This window comes from Castanea sativa, chromosome 8 (assembly GCF_040712315.1).
Source record: "Castanea sativa cultivar Marrone di Chiusa Pesio chromosome 8, ASM4071231v1".
NCBI lineage: Eukaryota > Viridiplantae > Streptophyta > Magnoliopsida > Fagales > Fagaceae > Castanea > Castanea sativa.
The window spans coordinates 8,766,659-8,790,645 of NC_134020.1; the positions used below are offsets into that span (position 1 = coordinate 8,766,659).

A 23,987-nucleotide genomic window follows, 5' to 3' on the forward strand; every position below is an offset into this window, starting at 1 on the left:
GCTTTCTGATTGTCCTAATTCCCAAAACACAAAACCCATACACTATAAATATTTTTTGATCCATAAGCCTTTGCAATGTCGTTTACAAAATCATATCAAAGCTCTTGGTGTCCACAATCATACCACTCCTTCATAAAATTAATATCTCCCAATCAATCCACTTGCATTCTAGAAAGATGGATAGTCGAGAATCAGGTGGTAGTGAGGAAATGCTTCACAGTTTCAAGACTAGGAAGATAGAATTTGGCCTAATGGCTTTGAAGTTGTATCTACACAAAGCATATGATAGAATGAATTAGAGCTTCCTAAAAGTTGTCATGCTCAGGTTTGGATTTAATGAAACATTCCTAAATTGGTCCATGTCTTATGTATCTACGGTCTCTTTTGAAGTGTTGGTGTGTTGGTGAATGGTGCAAACTCAAACCAATCTAGACCAAGTAGAGGATTGTGGCAAGGTAACCCATTGTCATCCTATTTATTTATCTTTGGGCAAGAAATTCTGTCAATAATTCTAAATCGAGAATTTGAGCTAACAAGGATTAGTGGTGTGAAGGCAAGTAGTAATGGCCTTGCCATCACACACATTATGTATGCAGACAACATCATCTTGTTGTCCAAATCTAAAAGAAGAGAAGCCGGTACCATCATGGCATGCATTGAAAAATATTATAGGTGGTCTAAGCAAAGCTTAAACATATGCAAATCTCGAATACACTTCTCTAAGCACACTCAAAAGCAATCCTCGAGAGCCATCAAGTAAATCCTACAAATGAAGAGTTTTAAGAAGGATGCCATATACCTAGGGCTCCGCTGTTCCTCACGAGATCTCCTTCAAGAGATTTCAAATTTCTCCAAAATAAACTCGAGGCTAGGCTAATGGGATGGAGGAGCAAATGCCTATCTTGGGCAGGGAGATGCACCCACATTTCCTCTATAGCTCAATCCATTCCTAACTACACCTTTATGATAAATTTCATATCATATCAAGAAGATTTTGGTGGAAGTCAAAAGAGACTGAAAATTTCTAGCTTGAAAGGCATGGGATAAGTTGTGTTCTCCAAAGTGATGTGGGGGTCTTGGTTTCAAAAAAAACCAAAGATGTCAACAATGCGTTACTTGCAAGACTAGCTTGGATGATTGCTTCAAAGCGTGACAGTTTATGCCTATCTATTCTGAGAGCCAAATACAAGGTTAAGCAAGACTAGCTATATAGCAGTCCAGCAAAGGTGGCATCCCCAAGTTGGAAAGCTATTGAAGGTGAGAGAGTGAAAGGTGCTTGATACCTTCTAAGAGATGGAACGCAGATTAATATCTAGCAAGACCTTTGGGTCCCTTCATTACAAGGATTCAGACCTAAGGCCAAAGATGATGCAGACTCCTCAAGTTTAATCATGGTTTCTCAACTTATAGACCACTGTGTGCATGCATGGAAAACCAATCTTGTCCTATGCACTTTTGACTTGGGATCAGCTGAAGCCATTTTATCCATCCCTATCTCCACCAGGGCCAAAGCTAAACAAGTTGATATGGGTTCCTTGATGGTTAAATGCATGTTTGTATCGCATACAAAATATACGTAGCGGAAAATTAACGAATCTACTTCATTCGCAATTATTAACATGTACTATGCAAATTTCAGAATTCAAGAACAAGAGAGCGTATCTTGGTGCGGTGAAATTCAAAACAAAATTAGAAGTACTCGAGAACACTTTTAATCTTCACTCCAATTCCACTTTACGCCCAAGAAGTGTGATCTCTTAATCAGTTTTCAGAGAGAGAATAATAGAGTGTCTCACACTCACATACACACCATTTCATGTTATTGTCTTTCATTAAAAATTATGTATGTTTCTCTCCTTATAACTGACTATCTAACTAGGTTAGCCTTTTGGGCATTTCCAATTTGGCTTTAGTGTGTGGCTTGGAGTGGGACCAAAAGGGAACAAATAAGACACTGATGAAAAATTACATATTTGTATCGCATACAAAACATACGCAGCGGAAAATAAACGGATCTATTTCATTCGTAATTGATAACATGCACTATGTAAATTTCAGAATATAGAATCAAAAGAGTGTACCTTGGTGCAGTGAATTTCAAAACCAAAGATCATAAGTTCTTGAGAAAACTTTTAATCTTTACTCCAATTCCACTAACGCCCAAGATGTGTGGTCTCTCAATTAGTTTTTGTTCAAGGGAGAATGAGAGAGTGTCCAACACTAACATACACATCATTTCACAATGATATCTCTCTTTTCATATCTTAAAATTCTGTATGTTTCTATCCTTATAACTGATTATCTAATTAGGGTAGCCTTTTGGGCCTTTCTAATTGGGCTTTAGTATGTGGCTTGGAGTGGGACCAAAAAGGACCAATAAGACACTAGCTCCAATAGGCCTTGGGCTTTTATGTCAACTCTTGACAAGTCCAAAGTTACCATTAACTATATTTAATATCACTATATAAATATAGTTGCACTCTAGGCCTTATTAATAAATTATACCCCAAGACTTTATTATACATGCAACCCCTTCGTAAAATATTCGTAGTAATATAAAATCATGAATGTAGACTGCCACTTTGTAAATTACTACATCTTATCCTTGAGTACCCAGTTTAATCCTTTAAATTATTCATCATATATTTATGAAATCCAATTTCATAAATATATACTTTAGTAATTTCTTACTAAAGTGGTTAGGCTTAAAACTCTAAATAACCAAACCCATTAAACTTATCTCAAGTGAATATTTTATATTTCCATTAAGAGACTATGAATTCCATCTTAAGAATATATGTTTCATCAACACTAATTGTGGTTGCCCAACATATTGAGGTTTTGACCGTTACTTTAGTTCTCACTCCTGATATATCAAAACAACCTACACTTCATGATCATGTCCATTATCCTTTCAGGATTAAGAGTTCATGTAAATAGAAGTCGTGAGATTTATTATTCATTTGACAGTCGTTAGGAGAATAATAAATCTCACAGCGGTCCAGTTCAATATGGCTTAACTCTTAAAATATATCAACATATCAACTAGAAGTCTACACTTCTATGATCAAGATAAATCATCTTAATTGATACGTTATAGTCTTCGCAGATGAAATGCCCAATTTTATCACCGACTATGAACTTTAAATTCTGAGTTTACAAAGAACTTGTGACTTATATCTTCTGTAACTAAATCACACAAATCACATACTATGCCTCTCATGGACTATATGATAATGTCTGAATATTCATGTTACCATTATTTTAGATAATAATAAAAACAACTTTATCAATCACAATATTAAGTCATACATCATGTCATACATAATATCATACATAGCATCATACAATAGGATTTAAGGGCACTAATCCTAACAATCTCCCACTTGCCCTAAAGACTATTGTGCACTAATCTAACTCCCATTTCCTCCAAATGTGACTTGAAAGTCCTTTGGGGCAAGGCTTTGGTAAAGGGATCTACTAGATTCTTTGCACTTTCAATCTTTGCTACTACTACATCTCCACGAGCAACAATGTCTCGAATGATGTGGTACTTTCTCTCAATGTGCTTTCCTTCTTATGATTCCTTGGATCTTTGGATTGTGCAATTGCTCTACTATTGTCGCAAAACAATGTGATGGAAACTTGCTCCATTCTTACATCACCAAGATCAGAAAAGAATTGCTTGAGCCAAACAGCTTCCTTTGCCGCCTCACAAGCAGCAACATATTCAGCTTCCATGGTGGAGTCCGCAATACAAGATTGCTTAACACTTCTCCAACTTACGGCTCCACCTCTCAAGGTGAACACACAACCTGAAGTGGACTTTCTAAAATCAAGATCTGATTGAAAATCTGAATCTTTATAGCCAATGGGAATCAAATCCTCACACATGTAAACAAACATATAATTTCTCGTTCTCCTAAGATACTTGAGAATATGCTTTACAGCTTGCCAATGTTTTGGTCCTGAATTTGATTGATATCAACTGACCATGCCAACTGAATAACAAATATCCGGTCTAGTACAAAACATGGCATACATGAGACTTCCTACTGCAGAAGCATAAGGAACTTGTCTCATCATGTTTTTTTCCTCTTGAGTCTTAGGCCTTTAGTCATCAAGCAGAGGAACTCCATGTCTGAAAGAAAGTTATCATTTCTTAGAGTTTTGCATGCTAAACCGTTCTAGAACCTTATCTATATATCCAGCTTGTGCTAAGCCTAACATCTTATTCTTGTGATCTCGCGAAAGCTTGATCCCTAAAATAAAGTTAGCCTTACCCAAGTCCTTCTTATCAAATTGGCTAGACAACCAAACATTTACTGATGACATTACCCCCACATCATTTCCACGAGTAAAATATTATCAACATAAAGCACTAGGAACATTACTACTTTGTCTTGATGTCTTTTGTACACACATGGTTCATCAAGATTTTGTTCAAAACCAAATGATTTGATTGCTTGATCAAATCTGATGTTTCATGACCTAGATGCTTACTTATAGGGGTGTGCAAAAAATCGACGAATCGAAAAAATCGGCCGAAACCGACCGAACCGATGCCAAACTTTCGGTTCAGTTTCAGTTCGGTTCGGTTCAGTTTCGGTTTTTAATTTTTAAAAACCGAAAATTTCGGTTCGGTTTCGGTTTCAGGGTTAAATACACCGAACCGACCGAAACTGAACCGAACATATTATAATATATTTTACATATTATATTTTATATTTGCAATTTGGGCCTTCGTAGTTTTTTTTTTTTTATAAAAAAGGCAGGCCTCTAGTTTGTAAAACATTAGGCCCATTTGGGCATTATATATATATTGTGATCAGATCAGATAAAATCCGGCCTCTTCATTCTATGATTCTTTAATTTTTTTCTATTTAAACATTGTTATTTAAAAGTTAAAACCCATTAGATTAACTAATTAAGATTAAAGTAAGTAAATTTCTATTAAACTAATTAAACTAAAACTAATTAAACTATAAAATTAAAAGTTAGAAAACCCTACTCAGCCACACTTCACTTCACTCTCACACTCTCAATCTCAGTCTCTCACCCAGCTGCACTAGCCTCATCACCAACCAAGACTCCATCTCCGACTTCTTCTCCACCGTCTCATGCTCCCGCTCCTACCTCAAAGCCACCGACTCCCTCTTAGGCTCCAACTCCATCAACCACTCTTCCGTTGCCTTGCTCTGCTCCGTCAACCTCGCCTCCGGCTCCTTCCCCACTGATCGCCCCAACCCCCTGCAATGCGCCGACTAGTACTCCCTCTCACAGACAGCAGCACACTCCACTCTCCAGTCCCTCTCTCTCACGGTCTCTACCTCTGCCGCCGCCTCCCCATGCTGGCCTCCCTACAGTCCTTCTTGTTTGGATAGTTAGAAAATTTATCCAAAAAAACACATAGACTATCACGCTGCTTCAGTGCTTCTTCTTCGTTCTCTTTTTTTTTTTTTGTGTTTCCTACTTGCTTGGTGCTTGGTGGTTGGGTGGTGAGAAAACGTGGGAAAGCAAATGAAATATATATATATATATATATATATATATATATATATATTTTTTTTTTTTTATTTTGGTATGTTTTCTGATTATATACATGATTTTCAGTTTTTCTTTTTGTTTGCTTGGTGTTTGGGTGCTAAGAAAATGATGAGAATCAACAAGCATTCAAGGATCCATTGCATGTTCCAGTTGAGCCTATTACAAGAGCAAGATCCAAGAAGATCAAAGAAGCACTTAATGGGCTGATTCAAGAGATTTGGGTTGATTCTAACGCAGGACATTCCAAGCTTGGCCCAAAGGAAGATGAAAGCGTAATAAATTTAATTCAAGCTATTTAGGGCTGATCTGGCTTAATTGAGAGTGATTTATGGCGTGAATTAATGGCTGATTGACTTTCCAGCTCTATATCAGTTAAGGTAGATTTTTTCCTATTTTGGATCTGCTAATTTCACACCAAATCAACTTTTATTTAGGGTTTTATTATTTAGTACGTTTTTTAGGTATTTTCCTTGTTTTTAGGTGCAATTAATGCTTTTTAGGTCAAATTTGATTCCTGATATGGTAAGGTATCAATTAGGAGTTATTTTAGAATATATTTTCTTGTCTGTCAAGTTTTATGGAGCCTTTAAATAGGCTCGGAAGTTTGTAAACGTTTTTCATAATATTATGGAATAAAAATCAGAAAAGGTGAGACTTTGTTCTTCTTTTGGTTCTTCAAGAACTGTGAACTTATCAGGGATTTTTCCTTGTGGCGTTTAAACTTTATACCTTCGGTTCGTTATTCTTTATAATCATTGGGTCAAGGTCAACCTATACCTTTGGTTCGCGTTTCGATTATAAACGTTGGGTCAGGGTTTCTATCAAAAATCTGAATTTTAGCTTTCTTGGGCAAGTATTCCAATATTTTTGTTGGGTCTCAAAGCGTGTCGATTGAGGTTCGCATCAGAAAATGTGGGAAAGTAAAGAGAAATAGGCTTTTTTTTTATTTGATCTGTTTGGTTCTAAGAAATTGGAAGCAACCGAAAACCGATAGAACCGAACCGATTGAAATTCAGTCAGTTCGGTGTCGGTGTTCCTCCCATTTGGTTCGGTGTCGGTACCAAATTTGGAAAACCGAAAATTTCGGTTCGGTGGAAAAATCACACTTTAAACCGACCGAACCGAACCGATTACACCTCTACTTACTTAAGTCCATAAATGGATCTTTTCAACTTGCATACCATATGCTCTTGGTTCTTTGCTATGAAATCTTCCGATTGCATCATATAAATTTCTTCTTCATGATTGCCATTAAGAAATGCAATCTTGACATCCATTTTTCAAGTCTCATAATCATAATGAGCAGCAATGGATAAGAGAATTCTAATAGATTTAAACATTGCTACTAGTGAAAAGGTTTCTTCATAATCAATACCTTCTTTTTGTGTAAACCCTTTCGTCACTAGCCTTACTTTAAAGGTTTCAACCTTTCCATCTATCCCTATCTTCCTCTTGTAAACCCATTTGCAACCAACAGGTTTAATGCCGTTAGGCGCCTCTACAAGATCCCAAACTTGATTGGAATACATGAAATCTAATTTAGATTTCATAGCATTGAGCCAATGATGTGCATCTATATCATTTATTGCCTCTTCATAAGTGTAGGGATATGATCCAGCCTCTTCTAAGATAGCTTCTTAAGTTTCTCCCAAACCTATAAACCTTATTCTTGGCAGCTTTGAACTTTGGACAATTCCTCTTCCAATGTCCTTTCTCACCACAATGGAAACATTTTCCTTTGATTTTCTTTCCTTTGTCAGCAACCTTTAAGGCAATTTGAACACCCTCTTGCTTAGTGAAGTCCTTCTTCTTCTTATTCTTACCCTTGCCTTTCGACTTAGGTTGAAAAGTAGAAGCTTCACCCACACTGGCTTCAACACTAGAAGTACCACGAATGCCTTCCGCCGCCACTAACTCATTCATTAATTTAGATAAAGAATAAATCTTTTTGTTCATGTTATAATTAAGTCTGAATTCCTTAAATGATTCCGGTAGTGACTGGAGTATCATATCCACTTGGGATTCTCCATCAATGTCGGCACCTAAAACTTCCAATGTATTTAGATTAGAGATTATTGTAAGACAATGCTTTCTCACTGAACTACCTTCAGTCATTTTGGTATTATAAATTTTCCTCATCGTTTCTTGCCATGCTGAACGGTCTTGCTCACCAAACATCTCCTTGAAACTTAGCATAATGTCCAAAGCTAGTTCTACATCTTGCATTTGATGCTGTAGAACATTTGAGATGGATGCTAGGATATAGCACTTGGCCATTTCATTAGATTTCTGCCAATGATCATATCGTTGTTTTTCCTTAGGAGGAGCATCTAATGAAGGAAAGTTAGGACATGGTTGACTAAGCACATATTTGTGCTCTTCAGCTGTAAGAACAATGTTCAAATTTCTTTTTCAGTCAACATAGTTGGATCCAGTTAGATTGTTTTGATTAAGAATAGTAACAAGTGGGCTAAATGATGCCATGTTCAAATCTGAAAATAATAAACATGAATATAATAAGTAAACTAGACATTATCAATTGAGCATATAAACATATAATATGGAACCTTAATAAAACCATAAAATAATATATGCAACGACATTCCAATCCTATGTTTAAAATTCCTTGGAAGAAAGTAAATTATAAGCACTATGATTGATTGAGAACTATTCTCATTATTAGTGCTATCATGATAACTCTTATCAAACACTAATAATATGCCGTTTTTCCTTTAGCCTCTAAGTAATAATGACATATCTCCGAAGGGAGGTTAACATTAAACTTAATCTAGTGTACACCATTAACTGAATTCTATGTGAGTCATTAAGTAACTCCATGGTAGCGTGGTTGTTCCTAATGTAAAAACACATATTATCCATCATTAAGAGGTTTGATCTGTAGTTCCATGAATTAAACACCCTCCGAAAGGAGCAAGGCATATATGCCAAGGTGAGGTGCTTAATCACACTACTATAAACCGACAATGGAGGCCGTGAGATCCAACCATTGTATTTCTCTCCCCACTAGATGTTTTAAATTAAAGGTTTTTAAATACAAAACATGCATAATCTAATTACACATAGCCTTGCACTTTATATATATATATATATATATATATATATATATATATATATATATATATATATATGAAAACACTTAGAAAAAGTTCAAAATTTCCTTCAGTTACATTTTCGCGAGTATCTCGTGACTAAGCTCTTCCCGTGAAAATGAATTATGGCAAAAAAATTAAAACACAAAAATTAGACAGAGACTTTCGCGACTATCTCGCGACTGTTTCGTGAGTAAAGCTTACCCGCGAAATATTTTGTGAAAACACAAAGTTCAGACAGAAGCTTTCGCTACTGTCTCGCGACTATGTTGCGAGTAAAGTTTACCCGCGAAAAACCCGTGTTTTCAGTTTTCTAAAGGGAACATCTGAACAGTTTTCTAAAGGGAACATCTGAACAATTTTCAACGGTTTTCCATGAATAAACAACCACCATATGAACATAATAGATGGGATTTGATATCAAAACTAAATTACATTGATGCTATAGCCTTAAAGATTAATTTAACATACTTAAATTCAAATTTAAACAATATCATAACATCAATATCAGTTTTTATCAAATCATAGTTTCAATAACCATGTAGAAAATTAAAACCATATACAATCTTCTAACATCATGAAACTATTATATCTAATTGCAAAACTCACAAAACATGTTACACATATTCGAATTGAAGACCGCTCTGATACCATTTGATGGAAAATTACTTGTTTGTATCGCATACAAAACATACGCAGCTGAAAATAAACGGATCTACTTCATTCGTAATTGATAACATGCACTATGTAAATTTCAGAATATAGAATCAAGAGAGTGTACCTTGGTACAGTGAATCTTGAGAACACTTTTAATCTTCACTCCAATTCCACTAACGCCCAAGATGTGTTGTCTCTTAATCAGTTTTTGTTCAAGGAAGAATGAGAGTGTCAAACACTCACATACACACCATTTCACAATGATGTCTCTCTTTTTCATATATTAAAATTCTGTATGTTTCTCTTCTTATAACTGATTATCTAATTGGGGTAGCCTTTTGGGCCTTTCTAATTGGGCTTTAGTATGTGGCTTGGAGTGGGACCAAAAGGGACCAATAAGACACTAGCTTCAATGGACCTTGGGCTTTTTTGTCAACTTTTGACAAGTCTAAAACTACCATTAACTATATTTAATACCACTATATAAATATAGTTGTACTTTAGGCCTTATTAATAAATTATATCCCAAGACTTTATTATACATGCAATCTCTTCATAAAATATTCATAGTAATACAAAGTTATGAATGTAAGCTGTCACTTTGTAAATTATTACATCTTATCTTTGAGTACCTAGTTTAATCCTTTAAATTATTCATCATATATTTATGAAATCTAATTCCATAAATATATACTTTAGTAACTTCTTACAAAGTGGTTAGGCCTAACGCTCTGAATAACCAAACCCATTAAACTTATCTCAAAGGAATATTTTATATTTTCGTTAAGAGACTATGAATTCCATCTTGTGAATATATGTTCCATCAACACTAAATGTGGTTGCCCAACATATTGAGGTTTTGACCGTTATTTTAGATCTCACTTCTGATATATTAAAGCAACTTACACTTCATGATCAGGTCCATTATCCTCTCAGGATTAAGAGTTAATGTAAATAGAAGTCGTGAGATTTATTATTCATTTGACATTCGTTAGGAGAATAATAAATCTCATAGCGGTCCAGTTCAATATGTCTTAACTTTTAAAACATATTAACATATCAACTAGAAGTCTACACTTCCATGATCAAGATAAATCATCTTAGTTAATACGTTATAGTTTTCGCAGATGAAATGCCCAAGTTCTTCACTGACTACGAACTTTAAATTCTGAGTTTATAAAGAACTTGTGACTTATATCTTCTGTGAATAAATCACATAAATCTCATACTATGCCTCTCATGGACTATATGATAATGTCTAAATATTCATGTTTCATTATTTTAGATAATAATAAAACAACTTTATCAATCACAATATTAAGTCATACATCATGTCATACATAATGTTATACATAATATCATACATAGCATCATACAATAGGATTTAAGGGCACTAATCCTAACAGACACTAGCTCTAATGGGCTTTGGGCTTTTTTGTCAACTCTTAAAAAGTCCAAAGTTACGATTAACTATATTTAATACCACTATATAAATAGAGTTGTACTCTAGGCCTTATTTATAAATTATATTCCAAGACTTTATTGTACATGTAACCCCTTCATAAAATATTCGTAGTAATACAAAATCATAAATATAGACTTCCACTTTGTAGATTACTACATTTTATCCTTGAGTACCCAGTTTAATCCTTTAAAATTATTCATCATATATTTATGAAATCCAATTTCATAAATATATACTTTAGTAACTTTTTACCAAAGTGGTTAGGTCTAACTCTCTGAATAACTAAACCCATTAAACTTCTCTCAAGGAAATATTTTATATCTCCGTTAAGAGACTATGAATTTCATCTTGAGCATATATGTTCCATCAACACTAAATGCGGCTGCCCAATATACTGAGGTTTTGACTGTTACATTAGATCTCACTCCTGATATATCAAAGTAACCTATACTTCATGATCAGGTCCATTGTTCTCTCAAGATTAAGAGTTCATGTAAAAAGAAGTCGTGAGATTTATTATTCATTTGACAGTCGTTGAAATAATAATAATTCTCACAGTGGTCCAATTCAATATGTTTTAACTCTTAAAACATATCAACACATCAACTAGAAGTCTCCACTTCCATGATCGAGACAAATCATCTTAATTGATATGTTATAGTTTTTGTAGATAAAATGCTCAGTTTCATCATTGACTATGAACTATACTTTTGAGTTTACAAAGAACTTATGATTTATATCTTCTGTGACTTTTCAATAAATCGTATACTATGCATCTCATAGACTATTTGATAATGTCTAAATATTTATATTACTATTATTTTAGAAAACAATCAAACAACTTTATTAATCACAATATTAAGTTATACATAATGTCATACATAATGTCATACATAATATCTTACATAATATCATACAATAGGATTTAAAGGCACTAATCCTAACATTCCTAATCCTAAAGGAAAATTCATAGTCAAATCAGCCTACCGCATTATAATTGAAGAAAACCATATCCCATCATCGCCAGAGTTCTCTTGGAAAAAGTTATGGAAAGTTAAGGCTTTGGAAATGTTGAAGATGTTACTATAAAAAATCAGATCAAATGTCATCTCCACCAAAGAGAATCTCTAAAGAATAATTTCATCTCAAGAAGTATGCTATGTTCTTTGCAAGCAAGAAGCAGAATCCTTGGTCCTTCTCTTTCTTAGTATTTAACTGCCAGAGCCATCTTAATATTCGGGTTGTTGGGGTTTCAAGCTAGAAGAACATCATATGTCATCTATGCAAGGTATTATTGAATTGTTACTTGATCCTCATAAAGCTCCATACCCTTCGAAAGACCTATCGTTGGTATCCCTTCATGTAGCCTTAGTAATGGATGAAATATGACGTGAGAAACTAGGTTCTTCAACAAGGTAGTATCGTTGAAATACAAATATCCATCAAGAATATTCTACAGAAAGTAAGGAAATACGTAGCCTTAATGTCCACCAAGATAAATCCTCCAACAGGACTTATCACTTTCAAATGGAGCCTTTCCCCCACTAGTTGGATCAAGATAAACATGGATGCTGCATTGGACAACTCTTCTTCTTTTCTAGCTGCTGTTGCAAGGGATGGTAAATGTGATGTCATAAAAGTTTGGGCAAAGACTCGTATCTCTTGCTCATCTCTTCAAGTTGAGGCAAATGCTATCCTTTAGGCAGTGCAGCTTTCAATGATTGAAGGATGGAACCAAGTCATAATTGAAGGAGACACAAAAGCATGCTTTAACCCCCTTTCTTCTCCATGCTTCACCCTAAATCAATCTATAAGCAATGTACTCGGTAATATATTATGTTTAGCTAAGTCCTTTAATCGTTGCACTTTCTTGTGGGTTAAAAGAATGTAATGTAGCTACACATGAAACTGCCAAACTCTTTCTTAGGTCTTCCTAGTCCTTTTGTTTCAATAAACTGAATCTGCCAAGTGTCTTAGTTTCTGTGTGCGTAAGGTGGATTGTAATTTGAATAAAATTTGAAGCTTATTAAAAAAATTTCTATCTCATATATAGTACTATTGTGTAAACATTCATTCAAAATTAGTTTGTGCTCTTCAACAATCTTACTGCAACAAAATCTATTGTTATCATGAGTTATCACAATAAATTTATTTTTAAAATATAAAAAATTGTTTGTTGCAACAAGCATTTGTTGAAATAACAAATTGTGGTAGAGTTTATTATAATAGTGTGCAACGATTGTTTTGCAATAAGATTTCCTTGCAATAAATTTGACTTTATCTAACAATTTTTTTTTTTTTTGCAATAGTATATGTCGATATTGAGTACTTTCTTAATAACAAACATCAATTACTACTTGTTTACTATATTTGCTAAATTAAAAAAACAATAATTGAAAGCACTAAACTTATGTATAAAATGATTTTTTTCTACAAAGTAGAGAGTGGGTACTTACGTATATGATCCAATGGCTTGTACGTCTCATCCGTTTTATCTTGCATGAAAAACATCAAAAATATTTTTGGAAAAGTCAGTAGTGTTGGGAAATTTAGATCCTGGTTGATAGAATTAACAAGTTTTAAATCCAAGTTGTTAATTAGATTTATTATGCATAAAACTTGTTAAAACACACAAACATCAATATCATGTCAAAACTAAGTGCAGCGGAAAAATAAATAAGACAGGATATGATGACCTAGGAAAACGAATAAAACCAACCAATTTCACAGTAAAAAACCTGGGGGGAAACCTTCCCGAAAAGCAATCCACTATAGTAAAGAGAAGTTTCAGATCTAGTACAAAACATTTGTCCCTAGACTCTACAATCCCCGTAGATGAACTCACAGCAGAAACCTTCTACCGCTTCAGAACCTCTGAACTCTTCAATATATGAACACCACATTTTGATGCACGGATCCCAATACGTGACTCACTCCTTTGCACGAATCCCAATACGTAACTCACTCACCAACTTGAGAAAGAAGAATGTTGGTTACAAAGTTCTTCATTTCATCAACAATGAAGATCAAGAAGCACTTGGTTACAAAACCCTAAGGCGCAAAGACGCAGTAGCTTCTTTTTGAAAGAATAAGGCTTCCGGTCACCTTTTGCATATGTTCTCATTGTATTTTCTTATGTGACGGCCTCTAAAATATGTCTTATATATGTCTAGGGTTGTGAGAAAAGAAACCTTACACAAATACAAAAGCCTGACCCAAAAATCAGATTTGAAAATTCTGATTTCCGTAACCTCAATAGATAGCCTCGATAGATAGCATCTGTCGAGCTTCATTAAACGTTGATAGATAGCTATCTGTCGAGAAGCTGTCGAGTAGCTGTCCAGTAGCTATCCGCAGGTGTCCAGCTTTAGTAAACGCCTTTTCTTCACTTGTTTCTTGGTCCAATTTTCATGGCTTTAATATTATACTTGAACAATATGTTCTTTGAAGTATTAAACACATCCTAGATCTACCCAAATACAAGTAAAGTGCATTTTGTCAAAGGATTAGCCAACTACATGAAATATGTCCTTAACAAGTAGCATAGGTTGGTATTAATGATTTATGGCTAAATGCCATGTATGTACCAAATTAAGAGGGGGTAAGCTAAAAGCAACCGTGCAAAACTCTTTATGCTTGCGCCATGGGAGCTGCCTCCCTCTATTTTGAATTTGGTTATTTGTGAATGTTATCCTTAAGAGCATTGGATCTGTGTATATTGCTAAAGTAGTTTTGATTTTGTGTCCTCTGTTGTGAATGCTTGTAGCATTTTTTGTCTTTGTTGAATGAAATCTACCTTTCAGCAACAAAAAGAAGAAGATGGTTACAATTAAACACCTTCTACTGTAACAAACATATTTCAACAAGTACATGCTTTTAGGATTAGTGCCCTAAAATCCTATTGTAGGCCATGTATACATTATGTTTTATGTATTAAACTTGTTTTATTATTATCTAAAATAATGGTAGCATTAATGTTTGGACATTATTATATAGTCATTGAGATGCATAGTATGTGATTTAGTCATAGAAGATATAAATCATAAGCTCATTGTAAACTTAAAATCTTAGTTCGTAGTCGGTGATGAAATTGAGCATTTCATCTGCGAAGATTATAACAAGTCAATTAAGATGATTTGTCTTGATCATGGAAGTGGAGACTTTTAGTTGATAAGTTAATATGTTTTAAGTGTATAAAACATATTGAATTGGGCCGCTGTGAGATTTATTATTCTATTAACGATTGTCAAATAAATAATAAATCTCACAACTTATCATTTATATAAACTCTTAATCCTAAGGGAATAGTGAACTTGATCATGAAATGTAGGTTGCTTTAATATATCAAGAATGAGATCTAAACAAACGGTCAAAACCCTAGTATGTTGGGCAATCGCACGTAATGTTGAAGGAACACATATTCTCAAGATGGAATTCATATTCTCTTTATAGAAATATAAAATATTTCATTGAGATAAGTTTAATGAGTTTGGTTATTCAGAGTGTTAGGCCTAACCACTTTAGTAAAGAGTTACTAAAGTTTATATTTTATGAAATTAGATTTCATAAAATATTTATGAATAACTTAAAGAATTAAACTAGGTATTCAATGATCAAGATGTAGTAATTTTCAAAGTGACAGTTACACATTATGACTTTATATTATCGCAAATATTTTCATGAAGGGGTTAAATGTTTAATAAAGTCTTGGAATATAATTTATTAATAAGGCCTAGAGTGTAATTATATTTATATAGTGGTATTAATTATAATTAATGATAACTTTGGGCTTGTCAAGAATTGACAGATAAGTCCAAAGCCCATTGGAGCTAGAGCTTTATTTGTCCATTTTGATTCCACTCCAAGCTACACACTAAAGCCCAATGGGGCTGGCCCAAAAGGCTAACTCAATTAGATAATCAGTTATTTATTTAATAAGACTTATTAAATAAAGTAATTGCCTAAGTGCAGATATATGTGTATGATTAAAAGGAGAAAATGATTATGAGTTTTTCTTAAGAGAGAACCACTTGGTTATTCCCTTGAACAAATACATATAAAATTGATTGAGAAACCACGCATCTTGGGCACATTGTGGAATTGGAGTGAAGATTGAAAGACTTCCCAAGTCCAATCTTCATTTGTTTTGAATTTCGCTGCATCAAGGTACGCTTTCTTGTTTTTTGTTTCTAAAATTTAGATATTGTAAGTTATCTCACATAAATGAAGTAGATCCGTCATATTTCACTGCGTGTTTTGTATGAGATACAAAACTGTGTTTTCCATGTATTTTTCCAACACATGCAACTTGATTCAACTAAATATTAATCCCAACATTGGGATCAATTACATGAATCTTAGTTTTTTCACCTCTTACAAATCAATTCGTTGCAATAAGCTACCACAACGAATTTTGTTATTGTAAAATCATTCAATCAATTGTCAATCATACCTTTTGCCATGAAAACTATCGTTGTGATATTTTATTGCAATAACTATTTTAGTTGTAATAGTGTTTTTTTTAAAAAAAATATTAAAAGTCCTTTACTGTAGTGAATCTATTGCAAAGAAATGTTATTGCAATAAAGCTTTTTGTTGTAATAATCTATTGTCATAAACTGTTACAACAGTGTGTATTTTTTTTTTTTGTTGTTGTTGCAATAAGAGTTTATTGCAAAAACAATTTGACTTTATTGCAACATACCTTTTTCTATCTTGTAGTGCTTGCATTTCCCTTTCTTTTGTATGTGTTTTTTTCCTCCATAAATGAAATGTCATTGCAACAAAGCTTTTTGTTGCAATAACCTTTTGCCATAGACTTTGTTGCAATCATATGCAACGAAAATTTTTCATTGCAATAGGAGTTTATTGCAACAATTTTGACTTTATTGAAAAAAAACATTGTTTTTCTTGTAGTGCATGTATTTCCCTCTTCTTTGTGTGCTTTTTCGCCAAAACAAGAAAAAGAAATTACTATTAGTAGAGTCTTTGCTATTTTTTTTTAAAAAATTTTGCTTTAATTTTATTTGATAATAAAATAGTTAGGGGAGGTAGGATTTGAAATTTTGAACCCTAGATGTCTCATTTGGAAACACCAAGAGTTGCCAATCAATTAAGTTACAAGACTGTTGTGTGCTTTGAAAGGGAAAAATGCCAAGAGATGCCTTAAACTTTAGGATAGTGGCAATGACTCCTGAAATTTTGTAATTGCCAATTTACTCTCCAATCTTCAAACAAATTCCAAATCAATATCTCAGTAGGTCTGCTGTTAAAATACTAAATATATACGTGAGATGCATGTGAGCTCTAGAATACCAAATTTAGTTTCGATGGAAGAAGAAAAAAAAAAAAAACTTTGGTAAGAGTAACAGACAGATGATCTAACCACAACCACCTTGGCATCCCTCCTTTCAACCTTGGCCTCATCTCGCCAAGTAGGATAACAGGATAAAAGAAAGTGGGCTAGTAGATTGAATCATAAACTTTCACTAAAAGTTGCAACTGAGTAAGATAACATGATAAATCAAAACTGCTTCATACCTCTATATTCTAATTTAATGTTCTAGACAATACAACCTATCTCTTATTATTCTCTAAATAATAAGTGTTATTCTAGATTGCAAATGTTTCAGAACCACCAAACTTCCTCAAATTTGGCTTATAAAACAAACTTAAAATGAACATAAATTTAAAACTCCAAACCTATTATAGAGAACATGTTTCTCAAAAATATTATAGAAAACCTAACCTTGAGTTCGCCAGAGGCGCCTTTACTGTATGGTGGCCTAGGGGCTGTTTGGTAGTGTATTTTAAACAATAGTTTTCAGTATTTTAAACAATAGTTTTCAGTATTTAAACAACATTACACGTATTTTCACACACTTTTTCACCCACATGTATTTTCAAAAAATACAAACAACGTTACTAGAACAACATTATCAGACGGGCCCTAATCTCTCTCTATTTGTGTTTACTACCAAATGTCTCTATTTGGAACTTCTATGAAATTCAGGGAGTAAATTGACCAAAATAAAATTTTAGGGGATGTCATGGCCACTACCTAGAGTTCAGGAGATCTCTTGGCATTTTTCCTCTTTGATATATTGGATAGTCATCAATTCAAATTTTTTCCTTCACAACAAAGAAAAAACCGTCAAATTATTGTTCATTGGACTCAAATTGACCCCAAATATGGGCTGTGTTTCGGCCCTATCAGATAATATGGGCTGAGCCAGTCCGGCCCATTATTAACCCAAAAGCCCGTAAAACCAACAAACTGAGAGAGGGAGAAAAAAAAAAAAAAAAAAAAAATCTATAATCACTGTCTCTTTCTCTCTCTAGTCTCTGCTCTGGATCAGTTGTTGTCTCTGGAAGGATCTTCAGCTACAAAATCTCAATGATTCAGTAAGTTTCACTTTACAAAATTTCCCTTTTATCCCAAAATCAGACCCCAGAATTAGCTTTAAGGAAAAATATATATATTGGGTGCTCTCATTCTGAGTCCATGTATCCCATTTTAGGGCAACATTTGTAGTTTCTGTTTCTGATTATAGTGCAAGTTTATTTGGTTTTGACTCGAGTGAATGGTCTTAGTGTTTCCATTTATTTCAAAATTGGGTTAATGTCAAATTGTGTTCTTTTTATGTTTGTTATAGCTTTTATGGCTGTGGAATGTGTATTAGCAACTTCAAATACTGATTCTGAGGGCCCATTTTAGTTGTGCGTGTGCTTGTCGTGAGAGGGATATAGATAGGTCTTTGTTTTCATCTCTATTGAAATTGGTTATTGTCCAATTCTGTTGTTTTTGTGTTTATAGTCTCTTTTATGGTTATGCAATGCATGTTAGCCAGTCTGATTACTGATTTCTAAGATCCATTTAACTATTTAAGTCTATTGGAAATATGCGCGCGTGTGTGTATTGATATGATGGACATGAGTTCATTTGTATGATCTTTGATATGAGGACAGAAGGTAATATCTCTAAATTTGGAATGTTACAGTGGATCCTGAACTTGCTGTGGACATTCAAAATGGGGTAGGAGATAACTCAGCTGAAATTGAGCTTGAACTTGGTAATGATGGTGCAATGATAGGAAGTTCATTTGAAGAGGTTTCTTGTCTTGGACAAAATGATGAAATGACTCATGAATCTTCTAGGGAGGGAGGAACTGTAGTTGAAGGAGATGGACCATATGTGGGTCAAGAATTTGAGTCTGAAGAAGCAGCACATGCTTTTTACAGTGCGTACAGCATGCGTGTTGGTTTCATAACTCGGATAAACTATCTATCTCGCTCTAAACTTGATGGATCTGTCATTGGTCGAACAATTGTTTGTAACAAAGAGGGTTATAGAAAAGCTTATAGGTGTGATATTAATAAGAAAAACATTAAGCCACGGACTCCCACTAGGGTGGGTTGCAAGGCAATGCTTTCAGTAAGAAAACTAAGTACTGGAAAATGGGTTGTCACAAAGTTTGTGAAGGACCACACTCATGCGTTGACTGCAGTGAACTCTCAAAACTGTTCAATTATAAATCAAATTCCGGTGAGTTGATGTCTTCTTTTGGTTCTTTGAGTCTGTTGTGATAAGTAGTTACTGACTATAAAAAACAAAAAAAAACAAAAAAGATGTATTGTACCTTTTCCCAAACAGTGTTTCTTTGTTCACCATTACTGCCCTTGACAGACATGTTCGCTTGGACTAATACAAATTCGGACTCTGAGAAGTTCCACATTTGTCTCATTGGGAATCTGCACGAAAGCTTGTGCAGTAATCATTTTAGTTGTTGATGCATTGCAAAGTTAGACACTACAGCCCTTGGACTCTGTAGGCAATTCATAATACATACTATTTCCAAAAAATAATTCACATCATTGTCCAATTTTAGGGTTTTTTATTTTAACAAAAAAAAAAAAAAAAAAAAAAGGAGAGAAAAGTTTATTTCAAGGAGTCGAAAAAATGTTCTCAGCTGACTAGTAAATCCTTTTCACTTTTCCTTGTTAAAATTTTTTTATTTGTGTTTGTCTAAGTCTCAGACTCTCAGCTACTATATTATTTTTAAGAAAAATGCATCAAATATTTATTTTTTCCACTTTTACCACTTTCTCTGCCATACTGCTCTTGGGAATGAAATATTTTTCTGGGGACTTCTGGTTAAATCCTGTCAAAATAAATGCCTCACAGAACTTTACAGTTTAAATTTGATCAGATGTTTGCTAATAAGGATGCTATGCCTATTAAGCAGTTATCTTGTATGTTGGGGGGGGGGGGGGGGGGGAGTCATCTTATTCTCTCATTCCAAGTATCCAACAAAAAGTGATCAAGTGAGTCCAGTGGTACTAGGCTTAAACAGAGGACCTTGTAGGGTCATAGTTTGCGGATTGATCAGTCTAAAGTTGGTTTTGTAGATCAACTGAATTTCATTTGTATTATGCTTTTCTCCCACTATCTGTCCTCTCTTTTATGATACATTTTAAAAATAAGCTTCTCCTTCTATATGTCTTTGTAGAATGAAAACGTGAAGATTCAAGAATTAACTCGACAGCTGCTCCTTGAGAGAGAGCGTTCTGCTTCACTTAGAAAAACTATAGACCTTCTGTTCAATCACATTGAAGAGCATACGCAAGATCTGTCAAAAACAGTCCAGTATATAGCTGACAAGGTAAATGAGATTGAGTCTGTAGGGAAAAAACCTCAAAATCTTTGATAGTCTTGGCATTGTAGTGAAAATTGTGTATATTTTATCACTTTAGCCTTTTGGTTTTTATTTTATTAAAATTTTTATATAGTTATGCTGCAATCTTGAATATCTGTGCAGCTGGTTTTGTTGTGTTTCTAGTGTCTTCCCTTGATTTTTCAGTTGCCCAATTTTGCACACAATTGTCTGTTTGGCACACTGGAAGAGAGCAATGGCTGTTTGCTGTGTATCTGCTTCTAAGTATATCATACTATATAACATGGCCTTTTCAGTCCTCTATTATAGTGTGTTGATATTTTACCATATCAGGCAAGGCAACTATGTGGGAAGTTCATTGATTGGTAGTATAACATTTCGATGTACTCTTTCTCTCTCTCTCTCTCTCTCTCTAGTGGAGCATATATATTAGGAAGTGGGAATAGCTATAAAATTCCAATGGTGCAGTTTAATTTATGTATATATTGTTGGATTCAAGTGAGGCCTGACGTATATCTCGTTTATATCAAGGAATATAATATTTATACAGAAATAAAATCTTGTTAATGTTATACCATTCAATAATTTTTGATTAGATGATTATTGTGACAAATCAGCTGTTGGTTTACAGGTTCTCCTTATATCTTCAGTGCTCAAATATCAAGACCATCAATACAGGAAATCTTAGTAAAGGATTTGATTGATATGAAATTTGACGTGTTAAAACATTACTATGTTCTCCTAGGCATGAGGATAAAAACTGCATAGCCTCTCAGAGGTGTAAAGCCTTTGGATTACTCGATAATTGGTTTTGGCGGGTGGGGTCAATTGCTTGTAAGAGTTTGATTAATAGTGAAGATTGTTATATAGTATGCTCTATGACGTGCAACTAATATGAGTAAAGTAATATGTCATCAAAAAATTAAAAAAAAAAAAAGCATATACTATGGAGAGTATATGTAATTTGATGATGGAATGAAGAAATTATTTATCTAACTAAAAGTTATTAAGTTGTGCAGCTTTGTTAAAAAATTATCAGTAATCAATATTTTGCTGTACCCTTGGTTAGATTAAATCTCGCCTGCAGCCTTATCTCGTATGCCAACTTTCACAATAATTGGAAGTCGTTTACTATCAAACCCATAAGTTAGTTTGTTTAGTATGGTGAGGATTCAAGAATACAAAAGAATAATTTTGAAGACTTTACAGATAGATGTTCTTATGAGTGATTACCTTGATATTGGATAAGCTTGGTGGTCGTGGAAGATAGATTTAATGTGACTGTAGGTTTAAAAAATTTTTTTTTAAAAAAATACTGTTGAAACAAAAACTTCTTGAGTGATTTAATTTTTTTAAAGGTGCAGCATGTATAAATTGAGCATAAGTCTATATATGTGAAAAGATATTTGGCCTAACTATCTTGCCTTTTAGTTCTCCTAGTATCCTTGCGTATAACCAGAGGCTTGAGTTAATGTTATTTATACTATGGATTGGCTGGTTTGGGGGAAGAAGATTGCCACCTTTGTCAAAGCTGACAGTGAGGTGCAGCACCACAAGAAATTTACTTGCTCTGCAATATATCTTGAGGCAACAATGAATGTGGATTACATGCCGAAGCCTTAACAATAGTTTCTTTGTTAATATAAAATTATTGCTCTGTACATTAGACATGAGAACATAGTATCTCATTAATTACATTTCCTGATACAGTGGTCACTTTATAGTCTCACCAACTCTCCAAAAATAAATGAGATTAGGCTCATGGAAGTGCAGTATGTTGTGAAACAGTGCTATCGTTCAAGACACAAGCATGTGCTCAGCCTTCAAGGATTTTTGTGATCAAAGATCAGAAAAGACCTATGAACCTCTTTGAGAAATCATCAGCATTAAGAGCTGCTGAAGAAGCTAAAGAAGAAGAGGAAGATGATGACGGCGAATTTTTTGGAGATGAAGGTAGAAAGCTTGTTGCATTAGCATCTCTCTCTTCTTCATTTATTGTATCCAGCATCTTCCTTGCTTTGTACCTCATGACACTAATATATTGTGGAGGTGCAACCTCTGTTACAAACTTTGGTATTCGTGAGTTTGCCATCAAGGAGTTAAGTTGAAGCATTAAACAAAAGGACGGAGTACTGTTCTTGTAGGAAGAGGATATGGTTGTGGATGAGCATGAACACAAGCTATGGGTGATATTTATAGGTGCATTGCCTAAGCTTTGATTTAGTCAGTAGTCTCAATCAGTTTCAACAGTTAGTGCCGCCCTTAGCTTTTGATATTATTGCATTGGCTTAAATCTTGATGTTTCCAAGACATTTTCAGGAGATAAGCTTATAGATGGACCATTATATTTTGATATGTGCCAATTTCTCTAAAAGTATGTTTCTGGGTAGGTTCCGTAGCTTCCAAATTTGCACTTTTTTGAGCTTAATCCGAAGCAGCACGTGTCAATGAATGGTTTGGATAAATAATGAGGGGCAGGATGAGCTACAAGTGGGTGTATGAGGTTCTGAAAATGATGTTACCATGACTTTTCTTGACAGACCTAAAAAAAACAAAAAAAGGTTCTATTTGGCCGCTTGCAGACTCATTTACTGTGCTATGATGACACCAAAAAAAAAAAAAAAAAAAAAAAAATAAAAACCTTAATAGAGGAATAGCCTTGGAAGTTATAAAAGAGGAAAGAGAGTGAAGAAGAATTCATATTCATGAAAAGAGAAGGAGTTGATACAAGGACTTGGACAAAATTTGGCTACAGATTAGGCAATGGCTACAACTCTATTTAGGGTGTTTGTTTAGAGATGGAACAGCGTGGATAAAAAATTTTGGAGAAAAAATAAGAGAGAAAATGAGTTTGTGTATTGTATGGTTGGGAGGGGGAAATGAAAACTTTTATGTGGGGTTCATGCATTTTTCACTTGGGCTCACACAAAATTTCTTTCTCCAAAATGGAGAGAAAACTGGATGGGGTGAGTTTGATGGTAAAATGACAAAATTGTTTTTTTTTTTTTAAGGGCAAGGTTGCTCCTTTTTTTACTTATTTTTTTAATATTTTTTTTTATGATTTCCTGGGTGTGGTTCTTTGTTTTGTTTTGTTTTTTTTCCTTATGGTTTCTTGGGTAACATTGCCTCCTCTTTTTTTTTATTTTATTTTTTATTATATATATATATATATATATTCTTTTGATTTCCAGAGTGGTGCTTTGTGTGTGTGTGTGTGTGTGTGTTTTTTTTTTTTTTTTTAATTTTAAATTTGGGTGATTTTTTTTGGTTGCTTATCACTTTTTTGTTCTAAATTGGACATCATTTTTTAACAAGGGTATATGAATAAATTTATACAAATTCATTTTTTCCAACCTTTCATTTTTTCACTCCCAACCAAACAAAAAGGAAGGGAATTGAAATCTTTTCTATCCTCCCACTTTTCCATCCCTTCAACCAAACACACCCTAAGTATCTTTATTGGGGTGTAAATTTTGACAATCTACTATTAGATTATATTTTGTTACATTCTTCATGCTTATAAAATTTTGAGAA

At 33.9% G+C, this 23,987-nt stretch overlaps 1 protein-coding gene across 2 annotated transcripts; it reads left to right on the plus strand.

Moving 5' to 3' along the window:
• Nucleotides 1-18,072: 18,072 nt before the first annotated feature.
• Nucleotides 18,073-22,575, plus strand: LOC142606910 (protein FAR1-RELATED SEQUENCE 12-like). 2 transcript variants are annotated; one of them, XM_075778278.1, is made up of 4 exons: nucleotides 18,073-18,183; nucleotides 18,780-19,324; nucleotides 20,289-20,441; nucleotides 22,164-22,575. In XM_075778278.1, coding segments are annotated over exons 1-4 (828 nt in total). In that variant the 5' UTR covers nucleotides 18,073-18,182; the 3' UTR covers nucleotides 22,293-22,575. The 2 variants fall into 2 exon arrangements, with proteins under 2 accessions (XP_075634393.1, XP_075634394.1); XM_075778279.1 differs by lacking the exon at nucleotides 22,164-22,575 and adding an exon at nucleotides 21,085-21,449.
• The last annotated feature ends 1,412 nt before the right edge of the window (nucleotides 22,576-23,987 follow it).

What these genes read in the sequence shown, in the direction of transcription:
- LOC142606910 (XM_075778278.1), top strand. An exon ending in CAATTATAAATCAAATTCCG is followed by an intron (nt 19,325 to 20,288) that starts GTGAGTTGATGT and finishes ATGTCTTTGTAG; the next exon opens with AATGAAAACGTGAAGATTCA. An exon ending in TCCAGTATATAGCTGACAAG is followed by an intron (nt 20,442 to 22,163) that starts GTAAATGAGATT and finishes TTCCTGATACAG; the next exon opens with TGGTCACTTTATAGTCTCAC.